Below are 18,946 nucleotides of genomic sequence, written 5' to 3'. Positions count from 1 at the left end.
AATTAATATATATTTGCCACTTTCTAGGTTTTTTGTCTTTTCTCCATCTTTTCCAAGCTATATCTCCGCTGTCTTTTGCTTCGTTGCACCTTTTATTAAACCAGCACTTAATACACACCTTTTCTTGTTTTTGCTTTGGGACTTATTTATCCACTCCTTTGTAGGTTTTCATCAGACTCATCCATTTTCCTTCCACTTGTGTTTCTTCGTTGTAGAATTCTTCCCAGTTCACTCTAAGAAAAAATTGCCTAAGTTTCTCAAAGTCCGTTTTATTATACATCAGTTTTCCATTCCTGTGTTTCTCATTTCTCTTTATGTATATTTCCTCCTTGAGTTCTAACTCGAGTAGTATGTGGTCACTCTTCGAAATTTGTTGTATTCAATTTTGTCTACTATTTCAGGTTCTGACGTAAATAATAAATCTAGTCTCGACGGTTCTTCATTATTTCTAAATCTAGTGTTTTCTTTTATCCATCGTGTCATTGTATGTTTTATAGTCATGTCATATAATACATATCCCTATTGATCATCTCCACCTTTCACTGTCATCTCTTCCCAACATATTTCGTTGCAGTTAAAGTCTCCCATGAGTACCGCTTTATTTCCATCCTTCAGTATCTCATTCAATGAAGATTTCGTATCTTGATTGATTGATTGATTTTCTTGGTGACAATTACTTAATTCAGCATGTAAAAGAGCCCACAAGATATGGAAACTTACTCGATTTATTGATCACTAGCCGCGAAAGCATGGCAACTGATGTAGAAGTCGGTGAATCTGTTGCAAATAGCGATCACAACTTAGTCAGATTCAAACTCCTAAACAATTTTAGAATAGATACTTGTGCTTCTAAAATACCCGATTTCAGTAAAGCTCAGTTCATAGAACTACGTCAGGAGCTTCAGCTTACAGATTGGGAGGCAAAATTAAACGAAAGGCCTGTAGATCAGATGTGGGAAATATTTCAAAATACGCTCACTAAGATGATTAAAACTTACATTCCTTTTAAGGACAGACGTCCCCCAAATCAGGCTCGCCCAAAGTGGCTCGACAAAGAAACTGAAAAAAGTATTGCTAAAAAGAGACAGGCTTATAAGAAATATAAGTGCTCGGGTGCATCTAATGATTATGAAAGTTATGTATCAATACAGAGAGATTTAAAAAAGACAATAAGAAAAAGAAAACGACAATACGAAATGAACATCGCTGAGAAATCCAAAGAGAATCCCAAAGAATTCTATAGTTACATTAGAGATAAAAAGGTTGTTAGGAATCACATTGGTCCACTATTATCTGCTGACGGTCAACTTGAATATTCAAATGAAGGAATGTGTAATCTCTTAAACAATTATTTTAGCTCGGTATTCGTAAACGAAACACCTCAAAGTGAATTCCAAACTGAAACCTGTGAAAAGTCTGGGGTAAACTTACTCACTACGGTAAATATAACAAAAGAAACAATTAAAAGGTGTATAGACAAACTCAAAGTTAATAAAACACCAGGGCCTGACGGTTGGCATCCAAGAATCTTAAAGGAAATGAAAAATGAGATTGTTGTTCCATTAGAAATTATTTTCAAGAAATCCATCATATCCGGAGATGTCCCAAGAGAATGGAAGCTAGCTAACGTTACTCCCATATTCAAAAAAGGTGACAAAAAGAAACCAAATAACTATAGGCCTATTAGTTTGACTTCGATCGTAGGAAAAATAATGGAAACTATCATCAGAGATGCTATCGAATATCATTTAGAAAGTAACCGTTTGATAAATGATAGCCAACATGGTTTCAGACGGAAACGTTCTTGCGTGACTAACTTACTCGAATTCTACAACACAGTTGTCTCGAATTATGACAAAAGAAACAATATAGATTTAATATATCTAGACTTTGCAAAAGCTTTTGATACCGTCCCACACGAAAGACTACTTACTAAATTAGCTTTGCATGGAATAAGTGGTAGCCTATTAGGTTGGACTAGTAATTGGTTGAAAGGTCGAAAACAGAGAGTTGTTTTAAATGGAAAAACTTCTGGATGGAAAAGTGTTGCAAGTGGAGTTCCTCAGGGTTCCGTTCTTGGGCCACTTCTATTCATAGTATATATAAATGATATAGACCATGGACTAAAATCTACTGTTTCCAAATTTGCTGATGATACAAAACTGTGCGGAGTGGCAAATGATCACTCAAACCAATTAGATATTCAAGAAGATTTAGATAAATTACAGCAATGGTCTGAAAAGTGGCTAATGAAATTTAACACAAGTAAATGCAAGGTAATGCACATAGGTAAAAATAACAGCAAGTACGATTACAAGTTATTTGGAAATTCGTTAACAAAAGTGGATAGTGAAAAAGATCTCGGCGTAATTATCAGTAACGACCTCAAATCATCCAAGCAGTGTATTTCAGCCTCTGAGAAAGCAAATAAGATTCTGGGATTGATTGCGCGATCTTTTGATTTCAAAAGTCCATCACTCATTAACAAGCTATATAAATCGTTAGTTCGTCCACATTTGGAATATGCTGTTTCCGTATGGTCACCGAATCTCATTAAAGACATTGACAGACTGGAAAAAGTACAACGGCGAGCCACAAAACTGATTCCAAATATCAAAAATAAATCATACGAAAATCGACTAAAACACATGAATCTGTTTTCCCTAAAAAAAACGTAGACTCAGAGGTGACTTGATACAGGTCTTTAAGATTTTAAAGGGAATTGACAACATCAAAAGTGACAAAATTTTCACATTGAATGAGAATCAGACAAGAAACAATGGTCTCAAACTGTCCGGAAATAGATTCAATTTGGAAGTAGGTAGAAACAACTTTGCCAACCGTGTAGTTAATGAATGGAATAAACTTCCTGCACAGGTAGTGCAATGTAGTTCAGTTCGAAGCTTTAAGAATCATTTAGATAAATACCTAAGTAAGATGCTGTAATTATTATAATTTATGTTATATTATTTGTTTTTGTTTTGTTATAATTTGTCTGTCTGATTTTCATTTATTATTAGTTATATGTCAATTTATTATCATTTACTATTTACCTGTTTGTTTGTTATTCAACTATACCAATGCATTTATTTATGTATTTTAATTGTTATTTACATTGTTATAGTTTTAATTTATTATTAATATGATTTTTTTTTTTTTTTTTTTTTTTTTTTTTCTTTTTCATCCGACCTAGATATGGATCAAAAGGTCTCCTGTCGGCATGCTTTGCCTTTGTAATCCTTTGTATCCTCTAACATTTTCAAATAATCTCTATCTCTCCAAGACCTCGTTTTTGGGGGCACGTAAATCACTGCAAAAATTCTGCTTTTCATGTCGCTATCTTCAACTCTTATTGAGATCATCTCTACCCTGTTCTCTCCATGTATAACTTTCATCACATTCAAGTTTTTCTTAACCAGGAACATGACTCGTCCATCTTGTTTCTCCCCCCTATTTTTAAGCCAGTGATTATATAATTCATGACCAACACTGTTTGGTACTAGTGGACCCCTTAATTTTGTCTCTACAATTCCCATTTCGTTTGGTTTTGCTTCTGACAGGTAATCGTTTAGTTCGTGTGTGTGTGTGCGTGTGCGTGTGTGTGTGAGAGAGAGAGAGAGAGAGAGTGAGAAGCATTGTTTGAAATTAAAGTGATAATTTCAACCTAACACATTTCATTAATCAGTTCGTACCCAGTGTATGCCATTTCTCTGCTGACGCCTTTCCTAAACTGAATTCCAAACAGATCAGTTATACATTACTGGTTAAAAAAAAAAAAAAAAAAACTTATGATGGTGACATCGCTATATTTCTTCATATCTTTCTGTATGCGTCCTTCTTTGGCTGAGGTCCAATTTTCTTGAAGGGTTAGCTTACCTTGGGGGTCTTTGATTATGTTTTTGCTTAAAGCAGAGAAACAGGTGTTTCTTTGTCTACAAAATTCGATTTATTCATCTCTCCACACGACACAACCTTCTCAAGAGCTATCCCATCATCTTCAGCAACGCTAGACGTTTCCATTCTCCTACTTTATGCATGATCTCTCCTTTACTCGCAAACCCAATGGAAAAATTTAATCCTTCCCTGGCGTTGCATCAACAGATTATATAAAAGTGAGGGGCACTTTTCTCTTTTCTGTCTTCAAAATTTCCCCAACTTAGCTACTATTCATATGGAGGGAGCTTAATCATCCTTGCATGGTATACATATATGATATATGAGGGTCTCACTCCATTTCGTGATTTAGATGATGGTGAAATTCAGATCACTCCGCCTTATCACCTATTAATTTTATATAAGGACGTTCATAGACAGGGCTACCTGAGCCATAGGAAACAGACGTGCAAGGGGATGAACCTTGGAACTTAGATAAAGACTTCTTGGATCGCAAGCCTCCCGCTGCCGTCGAAGTTATGTGCGAAGGGCAGTTCTTTCTCATATCCAGACTAATTGGACCAAGAGCGATCCAGATATCCGCAGACTTGCGGAAATGCGAAGTAATTCCCGTGCAGCCCTCACACATCACCACAGTTTCAACTTTTGTATTTTTAGAAGAAAAACAACAACAACAGAATATGTGTAAAATGTACAAATTTCATGTAACAACGAATTCATGAAAATTATAAAATGCCCATGGCCGATTACGGTGGTGTATAATTTTTTTGAGTGTACACACGCGCAAACGCACACGCGCAAACACACACACACACACACACACACACACACACACACACACACACACACACACACACACACACACACACACACACACACACTATAATACAGATGAACGTATATTGAAACAAACCATCAAGAAATATGTCAAAACTCATCACTGCTCATGAAGAATAGCCCAACTGTGCAAACCCGAGACTTACAATTCATCTTGCGTATGAAACTCATGCAAAATAGAGAACTGTGTGTCACCAGCCTCTTCATACATAGAATACACAACGACACTAATAGAAGAATTGCTCTCCACCTCCAAAATGGTACTCCAAAAAGTTTACAAATTCGCGAGTCACGTCTTATAAATAAATAAATAAATAAGTGAATAAACAAATGAATAAATAAACAAATAAAACAAATAAATCTTCAATAAAGAGACTTTGCCATGATTCCATCAACAAAGTCCAGCACCCCACGGAATTGTACCTCCATTCCATCACCTCGATACTTTGTATGTGACCTCACCCTGTGCAACATCATAATAATATATAGATTTTGTCATCTATTGTCAGATTCATATCGCTTGAAAGTGTACATAGTTTACTAAACGTCGTGAGTACAATGAGTACGCTACATTGTGTTGTACTATGCCTTTTGACAGTAGTATTTGTGCTCAGCTCTACGCTTAAATCTGCAGTTCGTAGAGTGTCAACAAGATCATAAACACAAATCGCCATATTTTTCAACCAAGATGAAGTGGGTGGAAAGAGGGAAGACTGGAGTCTAAAACCGAGTTTTATTCAAGAATAAAACCGATTAAGACTCCCAGTCTTTCCCCTTCCCACCCACTTCAATTTGTCAGAATATTTCCAACCTACCTTGGGGGGGGGGGGGGGTGAGAGAGAGAGAGAGAGAGAAAAAAAAAAAAAACTGATAACGTTTTTTTGTTCAACGCGGTGCGCACTCTTTTACAACATAGCTATTACAAAAGGATATAAATTTGACATATTTCATTATAGATTATGTGACCTCTTCGCTCCGGATTATATAATTAAGCATACAAATAACGATAGCGCAGCTCCTGCTGCTGCTGCTGCTGCATCGCTTCAATAAAAGTCCAGCTGACGTACCTACCTGATTACATGCTGGAGGGCGGGATATTGATGGTTCAAAGGATGGCTGGACGTGACGGGCATCTGCGGTCATAATTATAGAGGCATGTCGGAATTTGTTGTTGTTGACTTATTTGCAATTATTCAAGGACGAACCCTTTGTTTATAGCCTCCTGTGTGCCTTTACACGCACACACGGGGTGTGTGGGTGTAAAGGTCACAGCATTACCCACAGATCGGTCATACGAGCTATGAGTTCTCTTCCGTGAGGGAAATAGCTGTCGATCACGGGTCCAGCACGTGATCCAAGGACCAAAGTCATTACACACACGCACGCACACATACACACACGACTCGTGGCACAGTGGTAGAGTTCCTGGCTGCCAGTACAGCGGTCTAGGTTGGAATCTCGCCCAGGGCTGAAATAATTTCAGCATCGTTGCGCTTCGGGTCGGTCGTTACTCCAACTCGTGGACGGGGAGTTGTGTGCGTGTGTGTGTGATTCACCTTGGTCTTTGGATCATGTGTTGGATAAAGTCGCAATATGCTTCCTATAGGATATTTTAATTGCAAATAGGTAAATTAGTAGGAATTGAAAAATGCAATGAATACTCCTGGGGAATTACACTTAAATTTTGCAATATAAATCATGATGATCCAGTAGGTTAAAGACATGACAGTAAGGGGAAATGACATTTTGACAAGATTGGACTTTTAAATTACAAAGGCATAAAATATCATTGCCTCCTCAAATATCTTTGCCCTGTAGGGAAAAGTGATCACGTGCTATTTAAATTTCATCTGCAAATTGGTGTAACACACACACACACACACACACACACACACACACACACACACACGACTCGGTGGCGCAGTTGGTAGAGTCCCCGGCTGTCACTACGGGGGTCCGGGTTCGAATCCTGCCCACGGCTGAAATAATTTCAGTATCGGTGCGCTTCGAGTCGTTACTCCAACTCTCGTAGGCGGGGAGTTGGGTGTGTGTGTGCGTGTAAGGTCGCAACATTACCCATACATCGATCATACGAGCTCTGAGCTCTTCCGGGAGGGAAATAGCTATCAATCACGATTCCAGCACGTGATCCAAAGACCAAGATGAAACTAAGGTGAATACATATATACTCGTGTGTGTGTATATATATATATATATATATATATATATATACATATATATATATGTATATATACATATATATATATATATATACATATATATATATATATATATATATATATTCATGTATATATACATATATATATACGTACAATAAAAAGATCCCAGTGTACAGATATACATTTTTATCAACCACAATACACTTTAATTCTAAGCGATCAACATCAAGAGAATCGAGAAGGCCAACATGCAGAAATTGAAACATGGCACAGCCAAGTACTCGAACCTGTGCTAGTACGTGACAAGTATTAGTGACTTAACCGATTGCGCCATCAAGAAATGGCGAGGCCAACATGCAGAAATTGAAACATGGTACATCAAGGACTCGAACCCGTGCTAGCGCGTGACAAGTATTAATGACTTAACCAATTGTGCCATCTCTTGATGGCGCAATCGGTTAAGTCACTAATACTTGTCACGTGCTAGCACGGGTTCGAGTCCTTGGCTGCACCATGTTTTAATTTCTGCATGTTGGCCCCCTCAATTCTCTCGATGGTGATGGCTTAGAATTAAAGTGTATTATGATTGATAAAAATGTACACCAACCCACCCACACATCCACACACACACACACACACACACACACACACACACACACACACACACACACACACACACACACACACACACACACACACACACACACACACACACACACATATATATATATATATATATATATATATAGTACAACACTGAATGGGTCCCAGTGACTAGAGATACATTTCAACAACCACAATACACTTTAATTCTAAGCCATCAACATCGGGAGACCTAATGGAGGCCGACATGCAGAAATTGAAATGCGGTACTGCCAAGGTCTCGAACCCAGGAATCACATGACAAGTGACGTAGTAACTCACCAACTACGCTATCAAGAAAGATGTAAGTTGAGCGCAACTTTTTCTTATACATTTGTATGCTCGAGTTACATACACATACATGAAATTTTGCGTTCAACTCATCTCCACTATGATACTACATTTGGAAGTATACAAACGCGGGAAAGTATTTGTACAACACTGAAAGTGTCCCAGGGATTAGAGATACATTTTAACGACCACAATGCACTTTAATTCTAAGCCATCAACATCAGGAGACTTATTGGGCGGCCGACATGCAAAAATTGAAATGCGATACTGCCAAGGACTCGAACCCAGCAACTTATCTCTTGATAGCGTAGTTGGTAAGTTACTACGGGACTTGTCATGTGATTGCTGGGTTCGAGTCCTGGGTTCCTAAGGTCACGGCCTTCTCGACTGCAACAGGACATAAATGGTTTCGTTACCCAATGGGGTTACGGAATGCTCCCATGACATGCCAGCGCTTGATTAACTAAAATTTTCATGGCCTAGTAGGCAACGGACTTTTTGTTTACCTGGATGTGGAAAGCCATTTTCATAAGATGTCCATGGTCTTGCAACGTTTTACTGATGCTGGATTGAAATTCTATTTACCCAAGTGTTCTTTTCTTGAATCTAACATCCAATCCCTAGGTCGAGTTATAGACAAACGCGGTATTCACCCCAAAGATGATAAAGTCAAAGCAGTTAGGGACTTCCCTACACCTAAGTCAATTGAACATGTACGTTCCTTCCTTGTACTGGCAGGATACTATCGTGCATTTATTAAAAATTTTGCTTCAATTACATCTCCCCTTACTCGTCTCCTCAAGAAGGATATTTTCCTCCAGTGGCGTGATGTTCACCAGGAGAGTTTTTATGCGTTGAAGCAGGCCCTTACTGAGGCGCCTGTGTTGGCATTCGCTGATTATATTCTTCCCTTTACTATTTGTGCAGATGATTCTGGTACAGGTATTGGAGCTGTACTTATGCAGCAAGTAGATGGATGTAAACCCCATGTTATTGCATATGCTAGCCGTATTCTTAACAATCCTCAGTCTCGTTACTCAGTTACACATTTAGAGGCACTGGCAGTGGTGTGGGCTTTAAAGCATTTTCGTGATATCGTTTTTGAATATCCTGTTACAGTCTACACTGACTACATTGCTGTTACATAGCTTTTCAAGGGCAAACTTTATTTCAGGCCTTCCAGCCAAATGGGTTCTTACAATTGAAGAGTTTAACCCGACCCTTAAGGATATTCCAGGACGTGCAAACAATGTTGCTGATGCACTTTCATGTAATATACCTGTAGCTGCAGCTACAGTGATTGACATCTTTTCCCTGAAGGATCTGGCCAAAGCCTGTTTGGTCTGCTGTTATTTATGTTTTGGAATCTGGTGATGATACCACCTTCCTAGATTTACCTGTACCCGTGTCCTAATTTTCTCTACAGGACAATGTTCTCATTTGTAATGTGGAAGTGTTTGAGCAGGATGTGGCACAGTTAATGACCCCTGAGTCTCTAGTCCCTGTTATTCTGTCTCTTGCTCATGATGCCCCTCAGGGTGGTCACCCAGAGTGCAACAAAAATCTGTGGCCCAGTGCTGTGCCCAGAACAAAGGTTCTACGCACACTGCCCCTAGAGTACCCTACCCATTCTCGCCTTTTTTAGACTATGGCGATAGACCAGTTACAATTGCCTCGTAGTACTTAAAGTTCTGTGTATTTCCTTGTGTGTGTGGACCACTGTAGTCGGGTTGTGATATTGGCTCCATTACGTAGCAAGTTTGCCCCGATAGTTCCCCATGGTTTAGATTTTTTTTTTTTTTTTTTCCGTACAATACTCCTTCAGTGCTCCTTGGTGAAAATGGGACTGGATTTAGGAATGAGGTGTTGGCGATCATTTGTGAACGTTACGGCTTACCATCCTGCGTCTAATGGTTTAGTAGAGCGGACGAATAGGAAGATTTTGTACATTCTCAGGCACGTTGCTAGTAGCCTCCATGAGTCCTGGGAGGATTGGCTTCCTCATGTCAGTGCTTGCATTAATAGCACAATTAATGTTTCCACAGGTAAGACGCCTCATTACATCATCTATGGAGTGGAAAAACGGCTCTCATATGATGTGTTAGACAGTCCTACTCGTCCCCTCTACAATTTTGATGATTATACTCAACTCTAATGTCACACATTACATAGGATTTATGATTCTGTAGAACAGAAACTAGATGACTTCAAGTTCAAAATGTTGAAACACCAACATAGCCGGGCTGCGCCCTTTAACATAAGCTTAATTGTAGGTTTACAGGTCCCCTTTTGGTTACTGAAAAGTTACATCCCAGTAAATTCAGGGTCTTTGATCCTTCCCAGGGACTGAGTAAAGTGTTGCACGCTGATAGGCTTAAGGTAACAAGAGTACCTATCCCTGAATTCACCGGGCCTCCCCCAAGGCCCACTGTACAAACTATGCCTTCTGAATCTACCCCTCACAATTATAATCTCCGATCGAGGGGTTCTATGCCTCAATATCTATATTTATGTATTGCTCATGATGTATCCATGATCTCTTGTATTGTATTCTTTGTAATGTCTACCATTTTCGTGTTCACTTCTTATGTAATTCATATGTTGTAGTCTTTGTAATGTTTACCATTTTTTATGTAATTCTTTTGTTGTATTCCTTGTGATGTTTTTGTGTCAATTTCTTAGGTATAATGTGTAACTATTGTTTAGTTATTAAGTGTTATGTCCCGGACGTCCGGCAATTGTTATTTTTTGTCCTTTGTTTTTACTAGCGCGAGTACTTATTTATATGTATACATATTTATTTATGTCATTATATTATTTAATATAGATATCTGTGTATGTTATATTGCCCGGGGTGTTTTCATGTATACGTTTTTTTCTCCTCCACTTTTGTATGTACACTATAGAGTGTGTGAAGTAGTTCATATTTTTAATTTTGTTAGCTTCGGTCAATAATTTTTCTCGTTTCCTCAGTGGGGTCACCGAGTGGTGGTGGGTGAGCGATGTGCTGGTATCGTACCATTGTGTACATTGAATATACGCACTGCGTTGTAGCATCGTATAGTTATTGTTGTGTTTGATACTTGCGAATTATTCAATTGTTTATGTTTTTCCATTGCATAATTGTCATATATTTTGTTGGATATTAATTTGATTATTATCATTGCATTATTTAATGCCAATTCTGTGTTCCTTTGTAAGAAGAACCAAGCGAGTTGTGTGTGTTTCCCGCGTCGACTCAAGGTTGGGCATCCAGTTATTACTCCGCTTCCTGTGTGCACGCATTTGTCATTGTATTGCTTTATCTCGTTGTGATGAATCTGATTATTTAATAATTTCTATACTTTTATTTTGACCACCTGTAGAATGTGTATTCTCTACATTTGAATTGGTGGTGAAGAAAACTCAGGCCGAGTTCTTAGTTTTAATCGGTTCTGTTCTGCTGTAACTACTGCATACGCAGCAAGCCCTCAGGGAAGCTAGAAGGGTTGCCAGACATATATTAACATATATACAAGGTTGCCAATTTATAAAAGGATGTTGTTGCCACATGAGGGATACTGAGAAGTTGGGTCGCTTCGGTCGGTAGCGTCGGCTGATCGGTTGCAGGTGGCTGACCCGAGAGACACAGCTGGGCTTTTGTCTAGTGGATCATTGACCTGAGACGCCGAGAGAATCTTTTCTTGTCAAAAGGGGTGTATTCAAGAAAGGTCGGTTAGCTTGGTCCAGAAGTCCCTAGGGAGATTCGTAGCTTTCGTCGAAACCACATCTTGTTTCATATTGTGGGCGCGCGTGCGCGCCAGTCATCGAAGGTGTTGCATACGTTGAATATAACACACCCCACTACATCTTTGGTGTGGTGTGGACCATGATTGTAAGTTCTAGCCAAAGGGTATGGGGGAAAGTGATCCAAGTGGCTCAAATGTAGCAAAGGTCTTTTTAAAGTGTTGTGTAAATTCCTGATAGTCTGTGATTTCTCAAATAAATCAGACTGAATGACGTCATCAGATAGCGTGATATTCATATCTATTCTGGATGTTAGTGTGGAACTTTGGCCCTGTCGTCTGTGATGTTTCTTCGTGTGATCTCTGATTCAACCTTCGAGATGAAATTGTGTTCAGGAATGTTCTTGCCGTTAAAGAGCGGTAATGTAGTCTCATCCTTGACCACGGTGATAAGGTTTTGTGTTGTCATGGTGTTTTGAGTAGTGTTATCATCTCGATATTCAACGTAGCTGCCATTTCCCTCCGGTGCCTAGCGTGCATACGTGCGCACGCACACATAGGCTGTAACTTCGTACTCCGACGACGGCGACCATCTCCCAAGGGACGGGTCATTGTTCCAAGGGACTCAGCTCACCGACTTTTCCTGGCTACGCCCTTTCAGCGACAATAGATTCTCTGCATCTCAGGTCAAGCCTTTACTTGAACAAAAGAACACCTGCGGGAACAAAGGCTCTCCTGGCGTCTCCCGTCGCTTCGACAACCGACGCGACCCATCCTTCCAAATTTCCTTATAACTCATACAGCAACAACCTATTATTACCATATTTGGCAACCCTTGTAAATATGTATATAGAAAATTGTTTCTGGCAACCCTCTGAAGTTTGAACGGAGCTTAAGGTTTATTGTAAAGCAGAACACTGTCAGTCTTATCAAAGATAAGAAGACCTCCCGAGTTTATTTCACCACCAATTTCCCAATGTAGTGTAACTTACAACCTACAGTAGCAGGTGAAATTTCCGAAGAATTATTAGCAGGAGGGGACACATTTGGTGTATTGGAAGTGAGCGTAGAACGGCTGCGTGTATAGGGTCGGTATGTCGAGTCAGAGAGGGGTTTGGACGCGTTCATTGACTAACTGATAATAAAAAGGGCAGGGACCATTTGCTTCCTAGGTGATAATGAGAACAGACAAATATCTACTTACCCAAGATGATCTCGGAATGTTAAATGATGATCCGGTGGGACGAACCGGTGGTAAGATGCACTGCTGGAAACAGGGGAGGAGTTAATACAATGTATTGGCTGATGAGTTTGAAAAAAAATATCAAAATGTACATATACACAAAAAATTGAGGAATAAGTGAGAAAAAGAGAAAAAAGATAAAGATCTTGCGAAGCTGGATGCGGGACGAAGGGCGTTGGTTCACCCGTGTGAAGCTACTGTAGATGCGGGGGAAGGGGAGGAGCTCGTCCAACCCGGTGGTGGCGTGGATAAGGCGGAGGATTGTCCAACTCGTGGGAGTAGTACTGGATGTGGCGACGAGGGTTGTCTCGTCGTGGATGCTGGACAATGCCTCGGAGGGGAATTGTCTTGTAGATTCCCAGAATGTTGGTAGGAGTTTGTTGCTTCAATTTTTCCGTGGGAGTAATGCAGCGAAGATCGGTTGCTTCGTAGTAGGATGCTGGATGATTCAGCGAAAAAGAGTCTGTGCCTCGTAGTGATGCTTGGCGATGCAGAGGGAAGCGGTGAGTTGGGAAGTGGCTATGTTCGACCGGAGTGTAGATCTCTGATGTATTTTCTCAGCACGTGGAATCCGCTAATCCGTAGCCGCTGTCGTAGAGTTGTTGCTTCGGAAGAATTAGTGTTGAACTGCTGCTGCCAGAATGTAGAATCTTAGGTTCGTCTCTCTCGCTGTTATTTCGTACCCACTGCTTCTGCCACCAGAATGTAGATTTGTAGTTGAATAATCTACATTTACTGGTCTGGTGAAATAAACTCGGAGAGGTTGACTTCGCTTTAAAGTTTTAGTCTTCTCTGTCCACAATTCGTGGAACAACCTCCGAGGGAAACTCGGGGAGTTTCCAGATTCTAATTTACACGAGGACAAGTAGGCTGTTGCCATAATAATACATTATTTCCTTAATCTATTATGTACAATGCATGGACTGTGCCTTGACTCTCAGTATCCATGCATGGAATATACCTACATAAGAATTTACAAAGGATAGACACCCCCCCCCCAAATAAAAAAAAAAAAAGGCGGGGAAAGAAATGTTGACGTATGTTGATCTGGAAACGCCTGGCTCCGGAGACAATGGCGTTGTCCCTTGGGAGGAAAATCCACGCACAATAGCGGGTCCCCTGAGAGTTGTCTGACGATGTCGGAGTTCACTGTCACTCTACATGCATACGTGTGCATGCTAGACATTGAAAGGGTTTATTCTTCCTTTCAATCATCTTGCAGTATATACATACATATATATATATATATATATATATATATATATATATATATACAGGGTTCGAATCCCATGGCAGAGCTTCTAAAAATGTTCAATCTGTCTTTAACATACACAACTTGTCGGAGGGCTCGCCTAATACGGGGATTAGATGAAAATGAGACTAAATCTTCTGATGTTACGTGAAGCCTGGTCGGTGACTTATACAGTCCTTTTGAACCATCACATGTAGCACGGTTGCTATGATTATATATATATATATATATATATATATATATATATATATATGTGTGTGTGTGTGTGTGTGTGTGTGTGTGTGTGTGTGTGTGTGTGTGTGTGTGTGTGTGTGTGTGTGATACACTTTGAGATTCACCTTGGCCTATGGATCACGTGTTGGACTCGTGATCGACAGCTATTTCCCTCCCGGAAGAGACCGATCTATGGGTAATGCTGTGACCTTACACGCACACACACACCCAACTCCCTATGTGTGTGTATGTGTGTTTGTGTGTGTGAGTGTATATATATATATATATATATATATATATATATATATACATATATATATATATATATATATATCGTTAATAGCAGAGAGGAATCACACAGCTGTGCTGAAAGACACATTCAAACTAACCTGGACATTTATTAGTTGGGAGAAAGAAAATATCACATAATAGCACAATACTCTTCATGCATTTACTTGTATGTGTGTCCTCATGAAACGAAATATTTTGAATCATATATTCTCCATAAAAAAGCAAATGCAATAATGGATGAAGAACTGACGAGATACCTTGAATACAGTACATGAACATCATGTCGGTAGCGTATATTGTTTTGCGTTCGCAATTGATTTGTATTTCTTCGACGTTTATGTATTGATAGTTATATTGATGGTATATAGATATATACAGTGATGTTATAGTCTATTACATTATTACACCTCAACCATATATTACGTTATTGAAGTTCTATTGGACACATTAAAATAAACCGCGGCCCTTATCAATTAAAAAAAAAAGAAAAAAAAATCTTAATGCAATCACTTGCAATTTAAATGTTAAATATGAAATTATAAATTTTTTCCTGTTGTGATGTAGTATGTTCATTTTCTACAACTTTTTGCCTTTATCTTATTTGCGCATGCGCCGTGGTGATTTAAGCACCGTCAAAAGCCACTCTCACCGGCGTTAACACACTCTAGAATTGCTTGTGAAATCTCGTGAACTTCGACGGATGTCTGGCTGCCGTGAGGATAACCCTGGTCTACATTTATTTATTTATTTATTTTTAGGTCACATGAAGAATTGTCACCCTAGGATAGCCCACATGAATAATTGTCACCCTGTCGGAGGCTTAGGTGACGATTTTTCATGTGACCCCCTTATTTTCTATATTCATCTATTCATTTATTTATGTATTCATTCATGTATGTATTTATCAATCTATTTCTTTGCCCATTTATCAGTCTATTTGTTTATTCATTTATTAATTTATTTACCATAAATTATTCATTTATTTATGTTTTCATTTATGTATTTATGTATTCATTGATTTGTTTGTCTGTTTACTTATTTATTTATCATATATTTATTTATTCATTTATTTATTTATTTTTGCAAATGTCTTATCACGAACTTTGTCCTACCAAAGGGAGTGTGGAGGAGAAAAGCGCGAAGCAATCAGCGGCACAGGGGAAGAGGAGGAGCACTAAGGTCTTGACGAAAGAAGAGCGCCGCCAGAAATGGCTGATGATCAAAGATATTGTCACCATCTCCTTCGCCTTCATGTGTCTCTTCACCAGTTTTCAGTCCATGGCAAACCTACAGTCTTCTATTAACAAGTAAGGACTTATTGTGGTCACAGTGCAAACACTTTGGCATCACAAAGTTGCAGTCTCCATTTCCCTGCATTGTGGATCAGCCCTCACAAACGTCTAGGCAGATTCCCAGATTATCTCCACTGTTCATAGTCATATTTAATACAGGGTGGGGCGCGGAAACTTCCCGATTTGGGGATTGAATTATAAAGTGTTTACACCTCACAATTCTTTATTCTACTTTTATGTCTGTCACACAACATGGAAGGTTTACTTTTATACAGTTCTAAAAACAATATCTTTTAAATGTCCACCTCCATTGTCAATACACTGATTCAGACGATTTCGGAAGCTTTGGTCTACTCTCTCTAGCATGGTGAGCGGTATATTGGCTATTTGAGTGCGGATGGCATTCTGTAGGTCTTCCAGGGTTTATGGACGGTCGTTATAAACCAGGGATTTGAGATAACCCCACAGGAAATAATGATAGGGGCCTAAATCAGGCGAGCGCGCTGATTTCCCTGAGAGGCGATTTAAACTGGCCAGCGTGCTCGCCTGATTTAGCCCCCCTGTGATTATTTCCTGTGGGATTATCTCAAATCCCTGGGGATGGAGGCAGAATGTAGATTGAAAGAAGCGAGTAGATGCCTTGGGGGATTAAAAAGTGTTATGAGAAATAGACATCTGGGAATGGATGCTAAGAGGAGATTGTATGAAGGAGTGATTATGCACTGCATGGGGCAGAAACATGGAACATAAGAGAGGAAAAGAGAAGGAGTTTGAATGTGTTTGAGATGAAATGCCTGAGAAGTATGATATGCTGGATAGGGTGAGAAATGAGGAGGTGAGGAGGACAGGGATGGAAAGGGAGTTGGGAGATAGGGTTGATGAAAGAGTATTAGGATGGTTTGGACACATTCACACCCAAGTATCTAAAACTATCCACTTCCTCCAGTCTCTCTCCCTTAATACTCACTTCCAGTCTGCTGCCACTTTTTCCCCTTGTACATCTCATCATCTTACGTTTACCCATATTTATCTTCAACTTCCTTCTTTCACACACCTTCACAAACTCTGTCCCTAACTTCCTTAATCCCTCCTCTGATCCTTTTACAAGCGCAGTGTTGTCAGCAAACAGCAACTGGCTTATCTCCCACTTTTCTCCATTTTCTTTAACCATCTCCAATCCCTGACCCACCACCCTTGCATTCACCTCTCGCACCACCCCATCCATATATAAATTGAACAGCCAGGGCGACATAACCCATCCCTGGTGAAGTCCCACCTTTACCACAAACCACTCACTCTCTCCATTTCTAATCCTAACACAAGCTATACTATTCTCGTTAAAACTCTTGACAGCTCCTTAAAGCTGTCCTCCTATCCCATATATTTGCAATACCTCCCACAGTGTCTTCCTGTCTACCCTGTCATAAGCCTTTTCCAGATCCATAAAAGCCCAAAATGCATCCTTACCTTTTCCTATAGCTTTCTCACATGTCTGTCTTACCATAAAAATCTGATCTACATAACCCTTACCTATCCTATACCCACACTGTTCCTCATCAATTACTCCCTCTGTTCCTCTCCTAATCCTCTCAATCAAGACCCTCCCATAAGCCTTCTCAACTACTCTTAACAAGCTGATCCCTCTGAAACTACTACACTCACACTTATCCCCCTTTCCCTTGTAAAGAAGAACTATACAAACACTCCTTCAGTCCTCCGGCATTCTACCCTCTTTTAAACAAACATTAAATAACCTCACCAGCCAGTCCACCATAATTGTACCTCCTTTTTCCAGACATTCTGCACGGCATCCATCCAACCCAGGTTTCTTACCTACTCGCATCATCTTAACACCTGCCTTCACTTCATCTTTCTTTATTTCATCTCCATTTTCCTCACTCATCACGGTCATTTTCTAAGCACTTCCCACTGCAACTGCCTTTCCCTCCTTATCCTCCTTCACATATGGCAACTCCCTAAAATACTCTGCCCACCTTCCTCTCACTGCCTTCTCTTCCATTATCATCTCTCCATCTGCACCTTTTACCTTTTCTTCTCTGTTTGATTCGCCTCCTCTTCCACTCTTAATTTCTTTCCAAAACATTTTTATTACTTTCAAAATTTTCTGTCATACTCTTACTCCATATCACATCTGCTCTACTCTTTGCCTCCTTTATCTTATGCTTTATTTCTCTTCCCTTTACTTTGTACCTTTCATATGATTCCCTCGTCCTAATTTGTAACCAATCTATGCAAGCTTGCTTCTTCTCTTCTACACCCTTCTTTGCTTCCTCATCCCACCACTCTCTACCCTTCCTTCTACTTCCTCCTATCCTCCTTGTTCCACACACCATCTTTGCACACCTTATGACTCCCTCCTTGAACCATCCCCATTCCTCCTCCACTCCTAGTTCTGCTCTATCCTTCACTCTCTCACACTCCTCTCTCAGCTTCTTCTTATACTCCTTCTCTTTTTCTTTCTCTTTCCTCTTTCTCCACCTATCCTCCACTCTCAACTTACCTTCTACCAGAAAATGATCTGATATTCCCCCACTCTCTCCCCATAGAACATGTATATCCTTAACTCTTACTACTATACTCCTGGTTACCACTATATAATCCATTAACTCTCCCTCTACCACCCTTCCATCCACCACCCTCTCCCATGTGTATTTATGCTCGACTTTCTTCCTAAACACTATTTGCTATCAACTCTCGAGACACATCTCCACCATCAACTCTCCACTACGATTTTTCCTGGAACTCCATACTTCCCAATCACTTCAGATATTGGTTCATTTCCTACTCTAGCGTTAAGGTCTCCCAATGCAACTGTATTGACATTTCTCCCTAATCCCTCTATACACTCATTTAAATCCATCCAAAAATCCTCCCTTCTCTACACTCTTCTCACTACCAGGCCCATATACACTTACAAAAACCCACATCTTCCTTCCCAGTTTCACCTTCATCCACATTAACCTTGAAGAAAACTCCCTCCACTCCACTACGCGCTCACCTATTTATTCACTTACTAATATAGCCACCCCTTCTCTCCCTCGTCCTCTCTTCTCTCCTGAGGACTT

At 39.8% G+C, this 18,946-nt stretch overlaps 1 protein-coding gene across 1 annotated transcript in view; it reads left to right on the top strand.

Moving 5' to 3' along the window:
• The window catches only part of LOC143036405 (UNC93-like protein), a 79,538-nt gene that overhangs the window by 42,202 nt on the left and 18,390 nt on the right, over positions 1-18,946 (top strand). Inside the window, exon 3 of the mRNA XM_076203735.1 lies at positions 15,686-15,875. Within this exon, the coding sequence (XP_076059850.1) occupies positions 15,686-15,875 (190 nt within the window). The remainder of the gene's footprint in view (positions 1-15,685; positions 15,876-18,946) is intronic.

This window comes from Oratosquilla oratoria, chromosome 20 (assembly GCF_046742065.1).
Source record: "Oratosquilla oratoria isolate Oo_2021 chromosome 20, ASM4674206v1, whole genome shotgun sequence".
NCBI lineage: Eukaryota > Metazoa > Arthropoda > Malacostraca > Stomatopoda > Squillidae > Oratosquilla > Oratosquilla oratoria.
Note: the sequence above shows the minus strand (reverse complement) of the source record. Positions and strands in the feature narration are given on the sequence as shown.